Source organism: Bipolaris victoriae, assembly GCF_000527765.1.
Source record: "Bipolaris victoriae FI3 unplaced genomic scaffold scaffold_67, whole genome shotgun sequence".
NCBI classification, from domain to species: Eukaryota; Fungi; Ascomycota; class Dothideomycetes; order Pleosporales; family Pleosporaceae; genus Bipolaris; species Bipolaris victoriae.
In genome coordinates this window covers 146,223-163,160 of record NW_014575325.1, presented here as the reverse complement: position 1 = coordinate 163,160, position 16,938 = coordinate 146,223, and the positions used below count along the sequence as shown (strand labels likewise).

General features: G+C 50.7%; 8 protein-coding genes across 8 annotated transcripts; 7 read left to right on the top strand and 1 right to left on the bottom strand.

The window, feature by feature from the left end:
- Window positions 1-198: 198 nt before the first annotated feature.
- On the top strand, window positions 199-2,939 carry COCVIDRAFT_104658 (hypothetical protein; the record flags this gene model as incomplete). Its single annotated transcript, XM_014699103.1, has 5 exons — window positions 199-268; window positions 333-358; window positions 576-1,000; window positions 1,055-1,837; window positions 1,892-2,939. The coding sequence occupies 5 exons, from the start codon at window positions 199-201 to the stop codon at window positions 2,937-2,939; spliced, it is 2,352 nt and encodes a 783-aa protein (XP_014554589.1).
- Window positions 2,940-3,631: 692 nt separating this feature from the next.
- Window positions 3,632-4,633, top strand: COCVIDRAFT_39577 (hypothetical protein; the record flags this gene model as incomplete). Its single annotated transcript, XM_014699102.1, has 2 exons — window positions 3,632-3,888; window positions 3,937-4,633. 2 exons carry the CDS (start codon window positions 3,632-3,634, stop codon window positions 4,631-4,633), a joined length of 954 nt encoding a protein of 317 aa, XP_014554588.1.
- An 869-nt stretch (window positions 4,634-5,502) lies between these two features.
- On the top strand, window positions 5,503-7,137 carry COCVIDRAFT_104676 (hypothetical protein; the record flags this gene model as incomplete). The annotated part of the gene is made up of 2 exons (XM_014699101.1): window positions 5,503-5,697; window positions 5,806-7,137. 2 exons carry the CDS (start codon window positions 5,503-5,505, stop codon window positions 7,135-7,137), a joined length of 1,527 nt encoding a protein of 508 aa, XP_014554587.1.
- Window positions 7,138-7,251: 114 nt separating this feature from the next.
- COCVIDRAFT_104589 (hypothetical protein) lies at window positions 7,252-8,451 on the bottom strand (the record flags this gene model as incomplete). Its single annotated transcript, XM_014699100.1, has 1 exon — window positions 7,252-8,451. One exon carries the CDS (start codon window positions 8,449-8,451, stop codon window positions 7,252-7,254), a length of 1,200 nt encoding a protein of 399 aa, XP_014554586.1.
- Window positions 8,452-8,948: 497 nt separating this feature from the next.
- On the top strand, window positions 8,949-11,341 carry COCVIDRAFT_104629 (hypothetical protein; the record flags this gene model as incomplete). Its single annotated transcript, XM_014699099.1, has 2 exons — window positions 8,949-10,826; window positions 10,874-11,341. 2 exons carry the CDS (start codon window positions 8,949-8,951, stop codon window positions 11,339-11,341), a joined length of 2,346 nt encoding a protein of 781 aa, XP_014554585.1.
- A 939-nt stretch (window positions 11,342-12,280) lies between these two features.
- On the top strand, window positions 12,281-13,063 carry COCVIDRAFT_17743 (hypothetical protein; the record flags this gene model as incomplete). Its single annotated transcript, XM_014699058.1, has 2 exons — window positions 12,281-12,572; window positions 12,690-13,063. The coding sequence occupies 2 exons, from the start codon at window positions 12,281-12,283 to the stop codon at window positions 13,061-13,063; spliced, it is 666 nt and encodes a 221-aa protein (XP_014554544.1).
- Window positions 13,064-14,237: 1,174 nt separating this feature from the next.
- On the top strand, window positions 14,238-14,555 carry COCVIDRAFT_104686 (hypothetical protein; the record flags this gene model as incomplete). The annotated part of the gene is made up of 1 exon (XM_014699098.1): window positions 14,238-14,555. One exon carries the CDS (start codon window positions 14,238-14,240, stop codon window positions 14,553-14,555), a length of 318 nt encoding a protein of 105 aa, XP_014554584.1.
- A 313-nt stretch (window positions 14,556-14,868) lies between these two features.
- Window positions 14,869-16,861, top strand: COCVIDRAFT_28404 (hypothetical protein; the record flags this gene model as incomplete). The annotated part of the gene is made up of 2 exons (XM_014699097.1): window positions 14,869-16,797; window positions 16,850-16,861. The coding sequence occupies 2 exons, from the start codon at window positions 14,869-14,871 to the stop codon at window positions 16,859-16,861; spliced, it is 1,941 nt and encodes a 646-aa protein (XP_014554583.1).
- Between the last annotated feature and the right edge of the window lie 77 nt (window positions 16,862-16,938).

Below are 16,938 nucleotides of genomic sequence, written 5' to 3'. Positions count from 1 at the left end.
TAGCTGGTGTGTCTCCGCATTGAACGCCATGTCCCAACACAGCATGACGGCACTGCCAAGCCCCATACTCTGAGCCAATCCGCGCCTTCCAGCACGCCATATTTTGCCTTAAGTCTGGGCCGTGTCCCGCTTGTCGCCCTTTGCAACCCCCAGCTTCACAGAGGATGCGACAATCCGAGCGACAAACCGAATGCATAAATGGATACGCCGGAAACAACCGCGCCGTCTGAGAACGCGACGAATAAGAAGCGTAGACGACCAATTAATGGTAGGTACTATGGACTCTGCCGCCTTCTAATACTGCGGTACCTGAGCTAACGGCGCTCGGATAGCCTGTACTACTTGTCGCGCAAGAAAGGTAGGCGTTCGCGTTTTGTTGCTTTTATCCTTATTTTCCTTTTTGGCTAGTTTGCACCGTGGTGCAGTTTGCGGCGACGTGCATGGAAAGCATAAGAGTAACCACTACATAGTTGGGTGTGTGTAGTGGTATGACCCAACCATCTCATCTTAGCACTATCAAAAAAACCAAAAAGTGAATTAACCTCTACACGTCAACATGTCTAACAGTTCCACAGGTCAAGTGCGATGAGCGACCAAACGGCTGTCTGAATTGCGAGAGACTTCAGCTAGACTGTGTCCAGAATGGCGGTGTATCGGCAGCAGCCAAAAGACCAAACTCGGGTTACGAACCAGTAGTTGGAATCAAGAGAAAGCGGACCTTCCGGTCTTGTATTCCCTGTAGAGATTCAAAGGTCAAATGTTCTGGCGAGCGACCGACCTGCACAAGGTGCCAACAACGCCGGACAACCTGTATCTACGATGCGGAGCACAACGAGCCAGCTTGGGTGCAGAGTATCAGCACTCCTGCACTGAGCTTACAGGAAAACTCAGTAATGATATCGCCTCATGGCCCGCAGCCTTCTCCAGTCAGCCTTAACATGCTCGGTTCAGTTTTGGGCAATGATACTGCTGTACCTGGGTGCCCGCCTGGGCTGTCGTGGTGAGTTTGAATGCTATGAAGTGGCAGTACGTTGGACTGAAAGAAAGCAAAAAGGTTATTTACAAAGCAACTACCGCCTAAGAACAAGCTCCATGCTTTGTTGGACGCGTATTTCAATAATGTTCACCCTATCCGAGTCTTCGCGTTCGAGCATAAGCCGTCGTTTATTCGAATGTTGGACGAGGGCCAGCTGGTAGACTCATCCGATCAGGCGCTCCTACACATAATGTGTGCATTGGGCGCTCGGTTCTACGCCCTCGACTATCATGAGTCGTACTCGCCCTTGACCAAAGACTTGATACAGTCGGCTGGAACCCAATGGGCCAAGATTGCTGAAGAGATGTTCTTTGCTGACTACAGTACCATCTCAATTACCAAACTTAAAGTTTTGGTCCTTCTCCACGATCATGAAGCAAGAACTGGTAACTACGCCGGCTCCTTTCTTCTTACCGGTCTAGTTATACGTATGGCGCATGCTTTGCAATTGAACAACGAGATATCACCAGACGTACTTTGCAAGGAAGTGGGAGGAAGTCCGAACGAGGTATCTGTCAGGGAGTCTCGGAGAAGATTGATGTGGGCGTGTTACATGATCGATGTCTGGGCTGGTAGTGGCGTCGATCATCTCACTATACTCAATGAAAAAGACCTCAAGATTCAGCTTCCTTGCAACGAGCGACAGTTCTCACTACAGATACCATGTATTACAGAACGGCTCGAGAAAGGTACATTGCTGGATTTCCTCGCCAAAGACGACATTCCAGAGAAACCTAGCGACAACCTGGGCATGGCTTCATATTACGTGCGTATTGTTAGTATATGGCGAAGAGTGCTACGGTGAGTCATAGCAGGTATGATTTCTTGTCCAATTACAGTGCTAATTTTGCATAGCTTCGTAAAGCACATGGACGAAGAGCAACCGCCTTGGCTCCCGGGTTCGGGCTTCGCGATATTGATCCAAGACATACATTTATGGAGACAGAGCCTGCCTTCTTGGCTAGATTTTTCGGCAGACAACATCTACATCCGACGAGAAACCCACCAGCTAGGTGCTCTCCTTCTTATCCATTGCATGTATCACCACGTCATGTGTGATGTGCATCGAATCGCTCTCCCTGACCTTTTCAAGAACCAGGAACCATTTGTCTTTCCCCCGGACCAGCAGGCCTTTGTGGGCCACCTACAGGACGTCTGCTTCGAGCACGCACAGCGCATGTCAGTGCTGGTGTCACATATTCTTCAACATGGGGTTAAGCACTTTGCGGACTCGATATTGCCCTCATTCGTCTATAACAGCAACAGGATCATGCTCTACTACATTGCTAGGATCTTGGATGTATCCAAACCCGACACTGGAACTGTAATTGCACGTACTGTCGAGTTAGTCCAGCACAACAACCGGGCGCTGAGAGACATGGCACTTATTTACCCCCTCGCCGAGTCCCTGTGTATCACTTCGGAACGATGGCTAGAGACTGTACGCGACAGTCTCGCTCGTGGACATTCGGCCGACTACATTGCACCTCAAGATTCGTCTGAGAACGAAGCGCGCCGCATCGTTGGAGCTCCTGCCCCGACAGAAGGCACGCCCCGACAGCGGAACACTGCTGTATCTATGATACCCCCTGTAGAAGAGATACTATCAGCAACTTCGCCGTCAACTCTTCGGACTGCCACTACTCGCTATCCATTTACAGCACTTGCTCCAGACGAGCAATCGTCTACAGCAAGCCATGGCATGAATTCGCAACCAGAGCACCGGATTGAACCAATGTACTCGTCTCCCAGTGCGCCTAATTCGCTTGAGCAGCCCATGTTCAATCTTGATGACCTGCAAAATTTCTTTGGATGGGAGGCGAGTGACGATGAAAATGTTCAGACGACGGGCTTCGAGGCCTTTGGACCCTTGGGATGGACGAACAATTTCTCCATAATGTGACGAGGTGGAATAGAATTGCATGCAAGCCTGATATGTTCTTTCTGAGTAGTCGTTTGAGGCCGCCCGGTATCAAGTAATTCACATTGGTACTGCCTTGACCTTTGATAAGTTTGACCACTGCGTTATTTCTATAGAGTTGCCAAAAATGGACAAATGATACAATACCCAATAACCGGTCGATTGGTCTAAGTGATGTATCTATGGTGAAACTGAAAAAAGGAAACAAACCCTAAAGACCTCAGCTCCCTGCATAATGTCCGAAGTGAATACCAGATACGGTCCAGACTTTGTAGGTGAAACCTCCGTTGCGCATGTGGTAAGACTAGCAAGCCTCCCCTGTACTTAGCGGAGATCTCCGGCACTAGTAAAGCAACCCTGACCAACGGTCGATTCCACTTTCCCCCTCGAATCGCTCTCCATGAAGCTGCGATTTCGCGAGGATACCATTTTCACGACGTTACGACCTATTGACGAATATTTTGCAAACCTCACTCTCTTTCTTGTCTTCCTGAACTGCTAGAGCCTCGTCTGCTCAGTCTAGATTGGCTCAATATTGTCTGCGACAGCACAGAGACTCGTCGACTCGCCTCCGCTCTCACACGTCAAAGTTCACTGCATCTGCAAGTTCGACCGCAATTCCTGCCAAGTCCATACTATAGAAGAGAGCTACATAAAACCTTTGTTTGTTCGCAATGCCCGAGACAACAAAGGTAGTACCCCTCACCTGCCATGGTCACTCAAGACCTGTCCCCCACATCCACTTCTCGTCTCTGCTGGACGAAGACCAATACTATATTATATCAGCATGCAAGGACAATAATCCCATGCTCCGAGATGGTATAACTGGTGACTGGATTGGCACTTTTCTGGGCCACAAGGGCGCAGTCTGGCAAGCGCGGCTGTCTTCAAACGCCTCGCTAGCAGCCACAGCTTCAGCCGATTTCTCTGCGTACGCAACTCTCCTCTGTTGTTTTGTGACATTACTAACGGTTCGTAGAAAAGTCTGGGACACCCATACTGGCGAAGCGCTACACACTCTCGCCCACAATCACATTGTCCGTGCGGTCGCATTCCCTAACCAACCTCACCCTCAAATCCTAGCGACCGGTGGAATGGAAAAGAAGCTGCGGATATACGACCTGTCACGCAGCGACGCGACAAGCTTCGAGATCGGCGCTGGCGTTCATACAGGGACCATCAAGTCGATAGTATGGACGTCGGATCCTAACGTCATAATTACAGCATCGGAGGACAAGAAGATCCGGTGGTGGGATCTGCGACAGGAGTCGACCATTGGAGAGCACGCGGTAGAGGGCACTGTGGGTTCATGCGAGTTGGATAACACCTCCTCGGATGGAATATTGAGCGTCGCTGCTGGAAACAGCGCCTATTTTTTCAACAGTCAATTGCCGGGCTCGCTCATCAAGAGCGTCAAAACACCATACGAACTCGCCAGTGTAGCACTGCACAACGGAGAGAGGAAGTTTGTTACTGGTGGTAGCAATCAGAATGACACGTGGGTCAGAGTGTGGGACTTTGATGAAGAGAAGGAGTTGGAGACGAACAAGGGACACCATGGACCTATTTGGTCAGCGAGTTTCTCGCCTGATGGAAAGCTCTATGCGACGGGCAGTGAGGATGGAACGGTCAAGCTCTGGAAGTTTACGACGGGACCATATGGTCTGTGGAAGTAGATATCAAGTCCACAGCTTGGGTTGCTCGTTGTGTCGTTATGTCGTTGTGCATATTGTCCATGATGACAGTAGTCGGAAGGGCTCAGTTTATATACCACCCTGAAAATAGTAAAATGCGATGAAGCAGAATCAACACTACAAAACGAACTACCCACAACGGACTGACCCAGCCAAAGTGAAAACCGACCCCCAAAACCCAATTACCACTCACGTAGAAAAAACAACATTGTTTTTTTTTTCTTCTTCTTAAAAACACAGCAAGCAAGTCAACTAACATGCCACACTGTCGGAAAGAAGCTACTTACCCCAACCACACGGGGCAAACTGTAGAACCGGAGATACCCGATTCAAACATTGCCGAACAAAAAAAAGGATCGACACACCAATGGGCGAACATGCAGCTAGTTAGCCCGCATGATAACTACGCACCCCCGCCGGCCCATTGATTGTGCAAACATCTCAAGATGGCAACTTGCCCACTCCACCCCGCCAGATAAGATAGTAGATTATGAATGATAACCCGGAATCCTACCTGTTCAGTGCCAAGAGTTGGAGACAACCCTCACCCCCGCCGTTGTCGGCCGAATAGTTGGGTATATAAAGTGGAAACGCTGTGTTTATTTTGTTTTTTTTTTGGTGTACAGAAGGGGCCTCCGTACGATTTGGTGTGTTTTTCCATCGAGTTACTTTTTTGTTGGGGGAGGGTTTCGCGGTTATCTAGTACTACTACGATTCATCATTTGACGTCGGGTTGCTTAGTTGAGACCTCGTAACTATTGCCAGCTTTCCTCCTCCTCCTCCCCTCCTCTTTGTTTGCAGTACAAAAATATCGAAGGTGGTCTGTTTTTTTTTTCGATTGAAAGCGAGAAATGGGGGAAAAGAAGGAAGATCAAGTGGCGCCTGTGCGCGAGCCTAGCTTGGAACGAGGGGATATCAGTGCAGAGAAGCAGATGCAAGATATCGGTGCGGATTTGTATCTCGAAGTTCGGCAGTATTCGCGGGAGGAGTTGGAGGCAGAGAGGAAGGTTGTGCTGAGGAAGATTGATTGGGTTATTATGCCCATGGTATGTCTCTTTTTTTTTTCTTCTTCTTCTTCTTCTTTCTTTCCGTCTTTCTCTTTCGGGTTAAATGGCGATACCAATGAAGAGAAGAGCAAGCTGATAAGTACAAAGATTTGCATGACATACATGATACAATTCCTCGACAAACTCAGCCTCAACTACGCAAACGCCTACACTCTAACCCCGGACCTTGGACTCCACGGAAACCGCTACAGCTGGGTGGCTGCAATCTTCAATTTCGGATACCTGTTCTGGGCGCTCCCTTCAAACTACCTCATCCAGCGGCTCCCAGTCTCAAAATATACAGGGTCGATGATCTTGATATGGTCACTGCTACTATGCTGCCATGTCGCGGCGAAAAACTACGCGGGGATGCTGGCCCTACGCTTCTTGCTGGGTATGTTTGAAGCTTCGATAAGTCCGGCCATTATGAACATAGTCAGTATGTTCTACACGCGGGCGGAGCAACCGCTCCGCATGTGTATTTTCCTCGCCTTCAACGGTATAGCGACTATGGTCGGCGCGCTACTCGGCTACGGGCTCGGACATGCACACTCGCCGCATATCAAAACCTGGCAGCTCATTTTCCTCGTTATTGGGCTGATGAATTTCGTCTGGTCTTTTGTTTTCCTAACTGTCATGCCGGATAGTCCTGCCACAGCGAAGTTTCTGACGCATAAAGAGAGGATTGTGGCGATTGATCGTGTAGCGGGGAATATGATTGGGGTTAAGACGAAGAAGTTTCATGCGAAGCAGGCGGTGGAGGCCGTGTTTGATTTCAAGGTTTTGTGTATTGCGCTGATTGGGTTGGGGTGCGGTGTTATTAATGGCGGAGTGTCGAATTTCTCGTCGTCGCTCCTGAAGGGGTTTGGGTTCAGTGGTATTTATGCTACTCTGCTGCAACTTCCCACGGGTGCTATCGAGTTCGTTATCGTACCCTTGTGTGGGCTGGCGGCGGGCTACTTTAGGAACACGCGGTGTCTTATCCTGGCTATTGTGTGTCTGCCGCCGCTGGGAGGACTCCTGGGTATTCGACTTACGCCGCTATCTCAGCGATGGAGCCTCGTTGGATGCACGTGGTTGCAGTACCTTATTGGTGCTCCCGTCATTCTCTCGTGGAATCTGCTCACGACGAATATTGCGGGCCACACGAAGCGTAGTACGGCCAATGGAATGTGGTTTGTATTTTACGCCGCGGGGAATATCGCTGGGGCGAACCTCTTTCTTGCGAGAGAGGCACCGAGGTACTTTTCAGCCCTTACCGGTCTGATTGTGTGTTATTGCGCCATGATAATTGTGGCAGGCGTGCTGGCCGTGTGGATGACTTGGCAGAACAAGAAGAAGGATCGCCTATGGGGGACTGGCGAGGATGAACAGGCGGTTATAGATGGGTTCAGTGATTTGACGGATATCCAGGCGAAGCATTTCAGGTATGCGATTTAGATGCGTTGATTGGGAGGAATATGAGTGATAGATTCTGAGGGAGTTTGAAATGAATCATAGAGTATACGGGAGTGAGGAAATATATATACCCTGTCTATGGCATAGAAAGACGATTTACGTATCCGCAACATGGAGCGCATCCAATTTCCGTACCAACTCTTCCTCGCTGCTAGGCAAGAATCCAATCCCCTCGCATCCTCCCCGCTCATCAAACTCAACCCCAAGTACCTCCCCCGCCACCCACTGCGCAGTTCTCGCATGCAAACTCGGCTTTACAAGTCCATCTTTCTTCTCGCCACCGTATACTTCACTCTTCCCCCGCGCAAGTGCCTGATAAACAACCAATTGATCACGCAGATACTCGTCTACACAGCCACCATGTTCAATCTCCGCTAGTAAATTATCCGAAACCGTTTTCACAATGTTGGCAACAACGTGTTGTGGCTGTTGACCTGCTCGCACGCCACGGTCATATAGCCAGTCGCGACCTAGTTTCATGCCGGTAGATGTGGTGGCTACCAAGAGGAGGTAGTACCTCTTCTCGTGATGTGAGTCCTCGAATGTGATTTGTACATCGACCTCATTGCTGGTGGAGAAGTGGGATTGGCGACGCTCGAACATTACATCTAGCTCTTCGCGGAAGTGGCGCTCGGTGGTTTTAGGGGCGATGATGGTGGCCGTTACTCGTTCTACTTCGCCCCTGCTTATTAGTTGGAAAGATGGTAGCTGGCTGGTCAAAGGAGTGACGGCGTATGTAACGCTGCCGAGACTAGTGGTGCCTTGGGACCAGCCTCGCGAGTGTAGGTTGGTGGCGATGTGGGGTATTCCGATGAGCTCTAGTGTTGGTAGTAGGACTTGGGTTATGTAGTCGCATGAGGGTGAGTTGGATACGTTTGTTCCTCCTGTGATTTGAACACGTAGGGGTGATGACGCCCTTGAGAAGAGAAGATAGGGTAGTATGGCTTGTAGAACGAGATTGACACTTCCGGGTGTAGACTGTTTAATGCGGACTTCTCCTGCAGAGAGAATTGTGCTTAGTCCGCCGGTGGTATTTGGAGAAAAAGTGATTTCCTTGCTCTTTAGTTCTGCCCCCGTAACATGCGCGTTGGAGGCTTCACCGAGCCATTGGACGCTGGTCAAGTGTTGAGCCTTCAGACCACCACCACCTGAGCGTTTTGCACGAATGTTGTTGATACTGATTGGCTCCTTGGTGAGCGCAGAGAGACCAAGGGCGATACGGACTAATTGGCCTCCACCTTCGAGAGTCGCTCCGTGCAGCTCAATTGGTGATAGTGATCCAGGAGCTGAAGCCATGGTGAGATATGAATTGAGATGGTTGAACTTGGAGGATAGTGCGGATAATCGCAGGAATGTCAATTGCCTTCTTAAAATAGAGAAGCCGCTCATGTCTCGTACATGGCGGGCCTTGTGCCTCCAGATTGCATGAGTGAAGATGAGTCAACCTGCATGGCGACCATGACTGTGGTTATGCGTGAATCAGTTACCAACGGTCGATACAGCACTACCTAGTTGTTATTTGTGCCTTGCGCATATGTATCATATACGCATGTGTATCTGAATGAAATAAAGATGTTTGTCTGCTGTCGGTAATCAAATGTAGTTGCCGCGGCACGTGTCGGCGCAAGATCGACGCGGCGGTCCTGTCGTCATCAGCGACGCCGAACTTTTGATCAGCGTCTCCGAAATCGTCCCCTCCCACGCCAGCCCATCCACCGCCATGACGAATGCATTGATATCGCTCCAAATCGCCCTCAGAACCCGGTAGTCGTCTTGTCTACCTGTCTCAAGCCATGCGCGGCCTGCTGGCTTTCTCCGCAAAAGCCTGGCATGGGCCCGGCAACGGAGCTCTCTTCTCACAAATACAGTCGCGCATCTCGACAATCAAGCCGACATTATCGAGATCAATCGCTACGAAGCAAACACCCAATGCCTCGACCACAAGGGGCACGCCGAATCTGACCTGCCATCTCGCACCCTCCCTTTCTCGATTCGCAACTGCGGGGACTATCCGCCACAATGGCTTACAACACCCCATCCGACTATTCAATGCGTCCCGACATGTATCCGAAGCATCCGTAAACGACAAAATCACCAAACAACGTAAATCCTACAAGGATGAAATCAAAGAAAAAGGCATTGTGGATCTTGAGGAACACGACGGCGAAGCAGAGGCGGAGCAGGGCTTTGCAAAGTCCGAAAAGGCAGCCCAAGCCAAGCAGGTTAATCTTAGTGCGAAGCTCAGCAAGGATGGCTCTGGATCTGGAGGTACACCTGGTGGCATGAAGGAAATCTGGCGGCTCATTAGCATTGCACGGCCTGAATTGGGTTCCCTCTCCTGGGCATTCATATTCTTACTCGTCGGATCTGGCATCTCATTATCGGTACCTTTCTCTATTGGCAAAATCTTGGACGCTGCAACTTCGACGGAAAATACCGATGGCTTACTCTTTGGCATGACTCCCTCGCTATTCTACTTTGCACTTGCTGGCGTCTTGACCACCGGTGCTGCATTCAACTTTGGTCGTATCATCATTCTGCGAATTGTCGGAGAGCGCATTGTCGCCCGCCTGCGATCACAGCTCTACCGTAAGACGTTTATCCAGAATGCTGAGTTCTTCGATGCAAACAGAGTTGGAGATCTCATCTCTCGCCTTGGCTCAGACACTATCATTGTTGGAAAGAGTATTACACAGAACTTGTCCGATGGCCTGCGTGCGCTCGTCAGCGGTGCAGCTGGTTTCGCCATGATGGGTTTTGTCAGTCTCAAGCTTACCGGTATTCTTGCTTTGATTGCTCCTCCAGTGGCCCTCGTTGCATTCTTCAGTGGTAGATCTCTCCGGAACCTCAGTCGCAAAATTCAGAAGAATCTAGGTACTCTAACCAAGATTGCCGAGGAAAGGTTAGGCAACGTCAGGACTAGTCAAGCGTTTGCTGGTGAAGTCCAAGAAGCATCCCGTTACAACCGTCAAATCAAGAGGATATTCGCTCTGGGAAAGAAGGAGGCCGTGGTTGCTGCGAGCTTTTATGGAAGTACCGGTCTCATGGGCAACTTGACCATCATCACTATCCTCTACGCTGGTAGCAACATGGTCAAGAACGGTGTCATCTCAATTGGTGAACTCTCATCATTCCTGATGTACACTGTGTACGCTGGTTCCAGTATGGTTGGCTTGTCTGGTTTCTACGGCGAAATGATGAAGGGTGTCGGCGCTGCCAGTCGCTTGTTCGAGCTTCAAGATCGCAACCCGACAATCTCGCCAACCAAGGGCCTACCTGTCAGGTCCGCACGTGGTCCTATCGAATTCAAGAACGTATCATTCAGCTACCCCACCCGGCCAGCAGTCTCCATTTTCAAGGACCTAAGCTTTAAAATTGAGCAGGGCACCAACGTGGCTATTGTCGCACCTAGTGGAGCTGGAAAGTCGACTGTTGCTAGCCTTATTTTGCGCTTCTATGTTCCAACCTCGGGTGTTATTACCATTGATGGAAGGGATATTACTACCCTGAACGCGAAACAACTGAGGAGAAAGATTGGCTACGTGGGACAAGAACCTGTTCTCTTCTCTGGAACCATTGCTGAGAACATTGCCTATGGTGTGCCCAATGCAACCCGTGCTGAGATTATTGCAGCGGCTCGAAAGGCCAACTGCCAGTTCATCAGTGATTTCGTAAGTACAGAATCTTATCCTTCTAGATCTTTTGCTGACTAGCATAGCCCGATGGCCTTGAAACACATGTCGGCGCCCGAGGCACACAGCTTTCGGGAGGCCAGAAGCAGCGCATTGCCATTGCACGGGCTTTGATCAAGAAGCCCGACATTTTGATCCTCGACGAAGCAACAAGTGCCCTGGACGCCGAGTCAGAGACCCTTGTCAACCAGGCGCTGAACAAGCTTCTTCAAGAGAACAACACAACCATCAGCATTGCTCATCGTCTCTCTACTATCAAGCGTTCTGACCGTATTATCTGCATTGATTCGGATGGCAGGGTAGCCGAGGAAGGCACTTATGAGCAGCTTAGCTCCAACCCTGAGGGTGCATTCAACAAGCTCATGGAATGGCAAATGAGCGGTGGTGAGGTTCCTACCCGGGACGTCAAGAGTTCAAAGCCAACTGAAGAAGAGGAGATTGAGCGGGAGCTTGAGGAAGAAAAGGACGAGGTTCTGGCCCGCAAAAATGAGTAGACGGATTGTAATATTCCGGGGTTATACTGGAGGAATGACGCTAGTGATGGGAGGCTTCTTTGGCGTTTTCATGAAGCAAGCAGGAAGTTTCTTGTGAACTTGTCTCAAAAGACTCTAAGTGGTAGCTGGGCCCACCGGCCATACTGAGCCTCAACGCCAGTACCAGTCTCGGGGTTTTGAGACTTGATGTGTGAGAACATAAGTTAGGCAAGAGAGGCCCAGTAAGTAATGGGCAATCCCTTGCTACATGATTTGGAGTTGTCATTGTACATTGCCCGCCGATTATCTTGGCGGCAACAACCTTTATAACAACATTGTCTTGTTGAAGCTCGCACATGCGAGTGTTTGGTGTAATTGAACATTATTCTCCTCTCATGGTTGCTCTTCAAAAAAAAGCATTTTAGCATATCCCAAGTGATTCTCAATAGTGAGACGATAGCATAAGCAACAGGATGTGAGCCAGGCTACATGCATTGTGATGACAAGTCCAGGCCTCAAGCTAACATACACGTACGCAATGGCTTGCTCCCTCAGCATGTCGCATCAAGCGGAGCCCATCCGCTAGCCCCCCTAGCGTTGTGAATTCGCCCCGCCCTTGCCCTGCACTCCGATGACTTAATCAGGTACCAGCACCACTCAGATGGGAGCACCCCCATAGCATGACACCCGAATTAGTCTCGATACCAATCCACCTAGTCTGTATCTAAAAAGAAGAAGGCATCATGTCTTTCTATCGCAATATTGACGTCATGTATACTAATTTACTTCAGTCTCACCCTACCAGACGCGCTCCCTAGCCCGGTGACGCGAGCAGAGAAAATGTATAACGCTTCCCTAATCACATATAATCACACACCCCCTTGTCTCACTTGAAAAGAGGAAGAAAAAATATAAACGCCAGCACCGCCAGCAAAATATCTGGTAACTTTTTTTCTCCAAATGCTCAAAACCTCACTCCAGACGCCCCTCCGCCTCACCACAACATCCTTTTCGTCCCGCTCGTCGCTCGCCAAACCAGTAACTACACGCGTGTATCTCGTTACACGGAGTTTCCAGAGTACTAGCCGCACTGCATCGCTATCGCAGGGTGTGACGAAGATGGAAGGATACAAGAAAGTCGGAAACAGAGAGGATGCGCCGCCGAAACACGAAATGGTGTATTTCCCCGGTTTAATGAGTGAGAAGCGGAGTTTTGGGGATTTTAGAACGGTGTTGCATACGGGGCTTTACAGTTAGTTTTTTTTTCTTTCTTTCTTTCTTTCTTTCTTTCTTTCTTTCTTTCTTCTCCCTTGCTATACTCATTCCCTTCTTTTAAAGATAGTTGAAGATGCTGATGAGAACGATACAGGCCAGATTGTGGCAATGGAAGTTCCCGTGAATGGAGAGATAGGTGATGAAGTACACTTGGTTGATCAGATCTTACTCTTCACATCTGGCCGGGGACTAGCGACTGTGGCGGGGAAAGAGCAAGAGGTAGCAGCGGGAGATGTGGTTGTTGTGCCTGCGGGGACGCAGCATCAGTTTGTGACGAAGGGGGAGCAGCCGCTGGAGCTTATCACGGTGTATTCGCCTGCAGAGCATTTGCCGAGTAGTGTGCATAAGAATAAGGAGGAGGGGGATAAGGCGGAGGAAGAGGGTGTGGATGAGGCGCCTGCGTGGGCGTTGAGGGGGAAGGAGGAGAATGAGAAGGAGGGGTTGGTTAAGGAGAGTGGGAAGTATTAGGGGAGGGTTTGAGTGGGATGAATTTAATGAATCTGGCTATTGAGTATGTGTGTGGCTCGGGATTGAATGGTTGCCATGGCGAAACGAGGAGGAAAATGTGATAGGCAAGACAGATTTGTATCGAAGAATAATGTTGCAGCAACGTGTGTGCAGGATGTATATTAGATATGCATATATCGCCCTATGCGGAGGTGAAGTTAACAAGACAGATTTCGTCAGTTAGTAATAAGTCGATACTTTTGCATAGCACTATGAATAGCTCAAGGCGAAACTGCTATACAATTTTGTTACTGCCACGATTAGTTATTCCAAGAAACGCATTTTGCCTAACGAGCAAAGCTGAGCAATTGGCGAAAGATATGCGTATGTTTGCATCATCCAGTGGAGGGGAAGTCTTATAGCGTCATGAAGATGTCGTCTCAAGAGATCAGGCCTCCACATTCCGGTGGCGAACGGAAAGGTTGGTCTGGGCCCGCTAAACAAAACCGTTCTTCTCAACGCTCGTTCGACTTGGCAGAAGACGATGCACAACGAGGTTAGACCCTGTGCGTGTAGGCCGATACAACCACAGCGTTATACAGTCAGCCCGTTGCAACGCCAGTCTCACTAGGTGGGGAAGGCTGCGCTCGTCGAGTTTGGCGGGCTGGGGTGTCTGGATAATATCATATCCTGATGAGGTAAGCTGAGGATGGACGTGGGTGGCGGCTCAACGACGTAACGATTCTTCAGCGGCAAGACGCAATCATTCCGCAATGGGATGGACGCGGTACATGTGGGGGAGAAGGCTGGTGGAGTTGCAGGCGTCAAGATACAGGCGTCAGCTTGGTGGCAGGGTTTTGTGAGGGCAGCTGGTGGGGCCCGAGTCTGAGGCCGTGGTTATCAGATGGAATGACCGCCAAGCCATCGGAACCGGCATCTGACAGTGGTAGCTTGTGTTTGGATATGTGCGCGATTATACGCCGAGGAGAATTGCACGCGGAGTTGGCAGACATTGATAGGGGTAGCGGTCAGTTGCGGGTGGCGTCATGAACGGCAGCTGAACCACCACGGTCAGGAGATAGTGAAGAGGAGAAAATTAGCCGATCAGCGATTACTTTCTTCCATTGTACCCCTTGTGTCGGAAAAAGCAGGGCCAGGCCGGGAACGACAAGACCAGACCAGACCGGCCTCGGCGATGCGATCGGGTGGGCGCCCGCACAAGCGTCATTCGGCACCAGTGCAAAGTCCTGGTCTGGTCTGGTCATCTCAGCCCTTGGAGGCAGCGTCGTTGATCGGCAGTAGCAGACAGGGAAAAGCGGCCGGGCGCGGAGGGCAGATGGGCTCGTCACCACCATTCTTCTCCCTCATGCGCATACCTTCACCCACCGCCAGACTTTACCTTACACTACGTCCCACTCACTCGTCTGCGATCGCATCCTTCGTCCTGGGATCTAGTACGCGGCCATCGCTTGCGCCGACTCATTTGTCAGCGTTTCGTCAAGGTGAGCATTGAGTTTGTGTGTGATGCCACCATCTGATAAGCTCAAATTCCGCGGTGCATGGAAAAAGCATCAGATAACCTTTCGCTCCCCCACATTGTCCTCACGTCCGTGTCCCGCAGCTTAGCAAGCCAGCTGAGGATGCGCCTCCTCACTGACTGACTGAAACTGCTGCTCAGATTGGACTGGATTTCGCACACATGAGTAACATGTTGCTAACAACAATGGTTCGCGCTAGCAGTCCTCGTTGTAAACTCCCCGATTCCCACGCCGCTCTTTCGTCTTTTCTCTCCACCACGCCGACACATGGCTTCCTCGACATCCACCATGGCAAGCCCCATACCACACACATCTACCTCACACCCTGAAGACCCGATCCCCTCAGAGCCCAGGGACATCCCCCAATTGTCCCTGTGGCCAGACCAGTCGCGGTCGGAGCCCGAACATATTTCGCCAAAGTCCCCGGGCAACGCCACAGCATGGACAAACAGCAGCGATGATTCAGAGGCTCCCATGACGCCAATCACCGAGCCCGACCAGGCCGTCGACGAGGTCATCGATAAGCTGCAGGAGCTGCCTGCTGCTTCAGTCAACCTGGCGGAGCAGTCGCGACCTCGGCGGGCATCCACGACGCTGATTTCGGACAACCCAAACGACATCAGACGGATACTGGGTGAGGGAGAGACAGCCACCAAGCTCATCAGCCAGTGCTGTGGCGGAGGATGCTGTCTCCTCAAGACACTGGCTCCTGATTCCTCATCGCCCAACTTCGTCCCCGTCGTCATTCCAGACAACCATGCTTTCCGCACTCTCAATCTCAAATTGGGTCCCCTCGCCCTCGACAGTCAACTCACAGACACAATGCCGCTCCCGCCCGTCAACATGGCCTTTGACCCTCTGCCATCCAAGGACACCAAGTATGTCTCCGAGGTACACAAGATGCCACCCAAATACGTCCAGCCACACCCGCCATACGAAGTCTACTCAGCCCCGCTATACCACGCACGCGAGCTGACCAAGCCGGGCGCTGAGAAGCGCACAATTCACTTCGACATTGACGTGACCGACTACCCAGATGAGGGAGGAGTCGACTTCAAGGTTGGCGGTGCTGTCGGCATTTGCCCGCCTAACTCGCAGGAAATGGTTGACGAGATATTCGACATTCTTTGTATCCCCAAGTTTGTTCGCGAGAAGCCAGTCACACTCAAGACCTTTTCAGGAAGATGGCCAACCATCTGGGGAGAAGACCAGCCACGCGAACTCGTCACAACTCGCCGCGAGCTCCTGACCTGGTGTACGGATATCCAGTCAAACCCCCCGACCAAGAACCTCCTCCGCGTTATGGCCGAGTACGCTGAGGCGCCAAACGAGAAGAAGATCTTGACCTATCTCTGCTCTGCCCAAGGGCAGGCTGCTTTCTGTGATTTGCGCACCAGTTCTCACTTTACTGTTGCACAGCTTCTCAGTGCATTCCCTTCGTCAAAGCCGCCGCTACCACACCTTCTCTCTGTTCTTACCCAATTGATGCCACGATTCTACTCGCTCTCAAACGACCCCCACATTTCGTCGGCTCGTCCTGGCCTTCCAGGAACTCGTCGCCTTATCGAGATGGCCGTCACTGTTCACGAAACACCCGATTGGCACGCTGACGGCGCTGTCCGCACTGGCGTTGGCAGTGGCTTTATGGAACGCCTGGCCCACGCCTTTATTACAACCGAAAATGAAGGTGTCGACCCTCGCAGCATCCTCGATCTCCGTGTCCCCATGTTCCGCGGTCTCATGGCAAACCCGCTTTCCAAGCAGTTTGGTGGAGAAGGACCTATGGTTCTTATTGGTGCTGGTGTTGGGATGGCTCCCTTCCGAGGCTTCATTCTGAACAGGCTCAAAAACGCCAACTGCGCCAACAAGATTTGGCTCATCCAAGGTGTGCGAGACTCGATGCTTGACGAGTTGTACTCTGGCGAGCTGGGCGACCATGAACGCGAAATCAAGAAAGTTGTTCAGAGCCGAAAGGTCAAATCCGGGGGCTCCAACGAAGTCAAATACGTTCAGGACGAGGTCAAGGTGCAAGCTGACATTGTGTGGTTCGTTATCAATGCGCTTGACGGACGCATCTTCGTCTGTGGCTCTAGCAAGGGCATGGGCGAAGGCGTTGAAGCCTCGCTGATCGACGTCGCAATGCAGAAGGGCCGCTTGAGTGAGGCACAAGCAAAGGAGTTTTGGGCCAAGAAGAAGGAAGACGGCCAGTACATTGCTGTAAGTTTGGCTATTCACGAATCAGATACAACAGACACTAACTTGCACGTAGGAAACCTGGTAAAATTCTCTTATCTTAAGCATCATTTATCAAAAGCACGACTTTCGTCTCAAAAATGCATGCAAAACCTCAATCAATTC